Source organism: Fukomys damarensis, unplaced genomic scaffold (genome assembly GCF_012274545.1).
Source record: "Fukomys damarensis isolate Sample0158 unplaced genomic scaffold, DMR_v1.0_HiC HiC_scaffold_2, whole genome shotgun sequence".
Taxonomy (NCBI): domain Eukaryota; kingdom Metazoa; phylum Chordata; class Mammalia; order Rodentia; family Bathyergidae; genus Fukomys; species Fukomys damarensis.
This window is the reverse complement of record NW_022900914.1, coordinates 25,836,132-25,842,358: the sequence shown is the minus strand read 5'-3', so window position 1 is coordinate 25,842,358 and position 6,227 is coordinate 25,836,132. Positions and strand designations below refer to the sequence as shown.

General features: G+C 55.1%; 1 protein-coding gene across 1 annotated transcript in view; it reads right to left on the bottom strand.

The window, feature by feature from the left end:
- Window positions 1-465: 465 nt before the first annotated feature.
- Ttc7a (tetratricopeptide repeat domain 7A) overlaps window positions 466-6,227 on the bottom strand; it is a 104,358-nt gene continuing 98,596 nt past the window's right edge. Inside the window, exon 19 of the mRNA XM_010615787.3 lies at window positions 466-1,389. Coding sequence (XP_010614089.1) covers window positions 1,168-1,389 — 222 coding nt within the window. The 3' untranslated portion in view covers window positions 466-1,167. The remainder of the gene's footprint in view (window positions 1,390-6,227) is intronic.

Genomic DNA, 6,227 nt, shown 5'->3' with positions numbered 1-6,227 from the left:
AGGGACTGACTTCCTGGGGCAGAGTTTTAAGTGTGGCATGTGGAGGATCCCAAGGCTTGCTCAAGCATGGAGAGTGAGCTGGACTGGTGGTTTTCAGTCACAGCTCCTGGGGGCCCCAGATGGCCAGCACTGGGCATAGGTCATCCCAAAATCCCAAGGTTTTGGGTGTGGGTGATGCTTTGGGGTAGTCCCAGGGACTGCTTCCTCCATGTTATTAGCTCCTGCCTTTAGGAAAAGACTTGAATGGAACGACTCTGGCATTAGAAACTCTGGCATGTTTCCTGAGGCCTGATAGGGACCACCACACTAGGGCCTATGAAGACCAGTGGTGCTGGGGTCCTTTGTGGGTAGATCAGGTAGGTGGAAATGGAAGAGTGTTAAGGCCAGTGTTCAGAGCCCCTAGCTAGACACCAGATGCCCAAAGGCACTTGGTGGCAGACTGGAAGAGCACAGGACTGAGCATCCTTGTGCTGCTCACTGGCCTCCAGACAAAGGGGCAATGCAGAGCATCATGGGAATCGGGAGGAACCCGGGGACCTCACTGTCTTCAGTGAGCCAGCAATCAGGCTGTGAGGCCCCTGGGAAAGACCCAGGGGTGATATGGGAAGCAAGACTTGGGAATGGGGTCCCTAGTGCCCAAGGCAGGGTGCAGGGGGAAGGGGAGCCCAGCTCTGAAGCATACACCCAGTCACAAGTGCAAGGTCACTGAGGGTCCATGCTAATCTGTCCCCCAAGGCCCTGGGAAGGAATGAGGGAAAAGACTGACTGGACCAGAGAAAGCGTGTGGGGTGTATCTCTTGTGGGGCAGAGGCTCTGGACTGGAACCTGTCCAAAGCCGGGAAAATCCAGGTGTCAGGGATGTTGAGGGCAGGGCTTGGGGCCAGGTACCCAAGACACACAGACCCTCAGTGCACCTTTAGATGATGTGGCTTCCCAACACCCCTACCCACAAACACCACATGTCTAAATCCCAGGGAGCAAGGGATTTGCTTTGGATGCAAATCTTGTCCACCCAGCTTGAGAGGAGCAGGCGCAAGCTCAGACTGGTGACCCTGGAGGGAGAGGGGAGAACGGGGGCTACAGCTTGCAGAGTGTTTACTACTGCTGTATTCCCTGAGGCCCACATCTGCATGTCACTGTCTGGCCCCCGCTGCTGCTGCAGTGGGCTCAGAGCTCTCTGGGGATGATGGAGAAGGGCAGCACGGGACTGCTGGCCTCCAGCTCCAGGGCGGTGAGGTAGCAGTCGACGGCAGCCTCAGTCTGTCCCTGGGCCTGCAGGACCTGGCCAAGACCCTGCCAGGCCTCGTGGCATGTGCTCTGCCTCTCCACGGCATCCCGCAGCACCTTCTGAGCCAGGCTCTTGTGGCCCAGCTGACTCAGCATCAGACCCTGAGGACAAAGGACAGGGTGGGGTTAATATGGGCACTCTGGGGCAGGGGCATCCAGCAATCAGGGCCAAGAACAAGAGCAGCTCACCTCCCAGCCACCAGTCAGAGAGGCCCCCATCTGTGTCTTGCTTGGACACTGTCAAGTGACTGTGCCTTTTACACAAAATCTATCTGTCCTCTCCTAAGCCTTCCCAGAGTACCGCCAATAGGAACTCTGCTCCTCCTAGCTCGAGGGACATGGCTTGCAAGTCCAGACCTGCCTTTCAGTTGATTCATCTGGGGTACTCTGGGAAAGTCACAACCATCTGGCTCTTAGTTTCCTCATCTGCAAATGGTAAAACGGCAGCATCCTTCTCTGAGGCTGATGTGAAGTTGAAATGAGTCAGTGAATGTACAGCACTTGACGAGGAAGTGGCACTAGTCCTTGCTGCCTGGAGCACATAGGTACCTTCATCCCAGGTGTCCATTTCAGGGCTGTGACCCTGCATCTGGAGGGCAGAGACCCATGCCCATGAAAAGCCAGGGGAGGTCCTTCACCTACATCAAGCAGTCGGTCTTTCCAGGAACACTGGGTCCTGGGAGCCAATGCCCAGTCGAGCTCTGTCTGGCAGGTGAGGTTCACAGGGTGGTCCTAGGTGTGAAGGCTGTGTGGGTTCAGGCCCTGGGGTCTGGGCTGGGAACAGGCAAGAGGTGTGGCCCTGCAGTTTGGTTCAACCAACTGTTGTCACAGAGCTAGAGGAAGTGACAGGAACTGTCACAAAAAGGGGCTGGGATGTGAAACTGGCACTCTGTCCTCTGTAAATCCTCTTCCACCCACACCAGGAAGGGAGCAGAGACACAGGGTGGGGAGCAGAAGGAGCGTCCTGGAAAGGCTGCTTCACAACATCCCACCAATCTGTGTTCCACTGCTTGATGGGGGGGGTGGCTTTGCTTTATCTTGCTTCAAGATCAAATGTGAAGCCCCACCACCAACTTTTGGGGGCAGTGGGGAGGCTGGGGAGTGTCCTTCTCCATGCCTGGAGCTTCCTCTCCAGTGTCCGCCCACTGATGGCCGTGTACATTTTTAGCTGGCTCATTTTCCTCCTCCTTGAGCTCCCCAGAGTGAGGCCTTGCGTTGCTATGGAGACATACTGGGAAAAATGCACATGCCTGATTTCACAAAGTCCTCGGAGAGCTTGGAATGCAACCAATTAGGCAAGAGAGAAAGATGGTGTTCAGGAAGCCTAGGAAAAGCCGCCCTTCTCCACAGAGGCTGGCTCCAAGCCCCACGGTAGGGGTGGGAAGAGGAAAGGTACTCATGGAGCCCTCCTTCAACCCTCACAATGGGGACCAAGTGGCTGAAGCTGCCAGGCGGGGTTAGGCAGGGTGCATCCCTAGCTCTGGCCAGAGGCGCACGGTGCTGACTCAGGGCTGCCTGGGGCAGGGGCAGTGTCGGTCTGGCCAGCAGGGCCCCAGGCCAGGCTGCTCTGCCCACATGGCATGAGTGCCAGATCCCGAGAAGCTCACAGTGGAACAGGACTCACAAGGAGGAGGGAAGGGGAGTGAGTCGACAGCCACCAGACACCCAAATTAAGCACCAAAAATGGAAGGCTGGATGCCTGTGAGTCTGCCTGTGAGTCCGCCTAAGTGAGCCACAGAGGGGAGAGTGGCTTCTGCCCTTCAAGTACTCTTTACCGAGCTTCCTTCCATGTGAGATTGGAATAAAGGACACTGCCGCTGAGACCAGGAGTTGGAAAAGCCTTGCTCTTAGCAGGGCTTGCGGGGCTGTACCCACGTGTGTGCACGTACATGCTGGAGTAGGCTCCGTGGGCCTGGGCAAAGCTGAAAGCCAGGGCCCAGCAGCCACAGGTCTGGGAGGGTTGGAACCCACCTCTCACTGACAAGAACTGAGACCACAGCAAGTGGCCATCCTTTCTACTGAGGTTTCCTTTTCTACACCCAGGGGATGGAACTGCCTGGGCTTGCAGGGCTGCGGCGAGGATTCTGCAACCGTGGCACACAGTGGGAACATGGCAAATGGCAACATCTCCATTATGTGCAGAGGAGGGAGCGGCACGGCTGATTTCTCTAAGGCTGGGGAGGACACAGCTCTGGGGGAGGGGGACTGTAGGCTGCACCCTGGGTCGATGACCTGGGCGCCTGAAAGAAGACACCGGCCAGGCTGGGGTCAGGCTGGGGCCCAGAGGCCCAGGGCTTGTAACAGGATCCGCTGCCATCTGCCCCCAACACTGTCCGAGTTTGTGTTTGTAGCAACTCAGAACTGTTTGCTGCCTGACAACTGGGCAGGACCCAGTCCCAGAAAAATGTGAGGCCTCACCTGCTCTGCCCCCAGCCCAGTGCTGCAGCAACGCCGCCACTCCTGCCTGGTACCCTGCCCACCAAGAACAGGTCTCTTGGGAGATGGTGGGTACACGGTTCCATCTACATGTCATTGCTGAAACTTCCCGTCCCTCATCTGCTGAGTGAGGAGACCAGGCCAACTGAGACTCTTGGCTTTGGAGCCCCAGGGGTTAGAATTTATGGCAAGTGGCCATGGCACCTCCAAGGAATACCTGGCTCATCTTGGGGAGGGGCACAGCTGTCAAAGAAGACCCCAGAAATCCCTACCACCACCCTCTTCTTCTCTCCGACCTGGCTCTCACACATCACCTGCAAGGTGCCTTCCCTAGAAACTCTGAGGACAGTGGTCCTGGCCCATAAACCCCCTTGAGGTTGTGCTTGGTTACCATGGGGCTTCTTGTATACCATCCTGTTCTGCCCTTCCTCAGGGTGGAGGGACACAGCCTATGTCTCCTGCCTGGTTTTCTTTTCTTCACAGGGGCAGCTCAGCAAGGCCCAGATGGGAGGGTCCCGGATGCAGAGCTGGGGACACTAGAGGTGCTTATGTTGCTTCCTGACCTGGACTGCTGGCCAAGGATGCTGCCCCATGTTGCTAAGCAAGCCTGGCCTCTTAGGACCACCAGTGAGTGCAGTCTGGGATCTAATCTTCCGGACTGTATGGAGATGCTGACGGGGACTTCCCTGTCAGGAGCCAGGTTCCCTGTGGGGTGACATCCTGAGATGGGGAGGAAGGGGAAAAATGGTTTTGCTGTCCTTTTCCAGAGTTGCCACTGAACTTATCCTTCCTCACTGAGTGCCTGATGATGTCCCCCAGAGAGCAGAGACAGCAGGAAGTCCTGGGAGGGGGTGTGCCTCTTTTGTCTTCTGGAGGGAGCCTGCCCTGGCCAGGTCAGCTGTGGCCAGGCCAAGTTCTCCTCCCATCCCTCCTCAAGTATTTATAGAAGTTATTTTGGGAATTTTGTTTCTGAGCTCAAGGCACATTCCTGGGATTCTGTAGCAGCCTTTCCAGCTGCGAAGCTGGGAATCAGCTAGAGGCTTCTGGAGCCTTCAGGTCCCTGGAGCCCCGATAGGGAAGGAGCCTGCTCTAGAGCAGGACCACACCCTGAGGAGGCCACAGGAAGGCATCTCTGCATCTCTGGTCCCCTAGGTGTATCCTCCTCCAGTCCCACCCGCCACATTCCACTCCTGGGCAGGGTCGCTCCCAGGTCTCAGGCTGTTCTACTTCCCCTCCAGGCCCGCTCCCCCTGAGGCCACAGGCTCTCAAAGAGGCCTTGGCTGAGAAGAACCCTGACCCTGTGGGAGTCTAGCCTAGGTGGGGTCTCCAGGCACAGCAGGTGGCTGTCTATGGCCAGACCGCACCTTCCCTTCCCTTCCGTTTCCTAGGTGTTTGAGAGGTGAGATGTCTGCTGGGGCTGGAGCTGTCTGTCTGCAGAGGTGGGCAAGGGGCTGACCACTGGGTAGGTCATATCCTAGGGGACTCTAGAGCCTGTGGACCCACTTTGTCAGCCCAGCTCGAGGTAAGGCTGGGTCTTAATCCTCCCCTTCTTGGACCGGTTTTGGGTTCTGGGCTGGCTGATGGCCTTGTCCACCTGGGAATGTGGCCTGCTCAGTGCTAGGACAGGAGGCTGCAGCTGGGCCCCTGAATTCTGGGTTCTAGAAGTGAGCCCTCTGTGTTGGGGAAAAAGGGCCTCAGCAGGAGGCTGAGGCTAAGGGAGTGCTGGTGGCTGATGGGGGTCCATGCTGTACTCACTAGATGCGGTAGGTCTTTCCCACTCCTCTGTTCACAAAATAGATTCTGGAACTAAATTTCTAACCGTGGCTACTCCTGTACAAGTTATCCTTTGTAGTTCTTCCTTACCCTTTTCTGGCACTCCAAATTTTAAAGAAAAACCAAACCTAGCTGATTAATATGTTAACTGCTAAATAATCTTTTTTTAAGATTTATAAAATTCAGAACATTTAATGACTTTCCTATAACAACAGAGTACGTAAGCCCCCTCCCATTTTTTAGTCTTGTGAATCAATAGGCACAAAGCATTTAACTTGCTGTTTCACTAGCAGAAAAGTACTCTGTGCAGTGGACCCTTGACTTACTCAATTTGTTCGAAAGGTTGGCTGTAACTCAAGTTGGTCAACTGAAGGCTCAGGCTCCTTTACACGGCCTCAACAGTTTCTCTCCTGTATACAGCCAGATCTCAGTGTCCCTAGAGAGACTTTGGCCCAGGATTTCTCAACCCTACATAGGAAAGGATGCTGTAATGTTCCTTCCAGAACTCTTTAAAGGTTAAATTTGTATCTGAGGCCATCTGGAAGAACAAGTGGCTGGCATTTGGGTCATAACTCAAGGCTTTGCAAGTTAAAACTAAAATTCCAGTTACAGCCCAAGTTGTTCGTTATCTCAGGCCAGTCATAACTTGAGGTCCACTGTATAGGAACTAGCCCCAGGAGGTCCAGAGTGACTGTGATGTTCTGGGTAGGGGAAAAAAAAAAAAAAAAAAA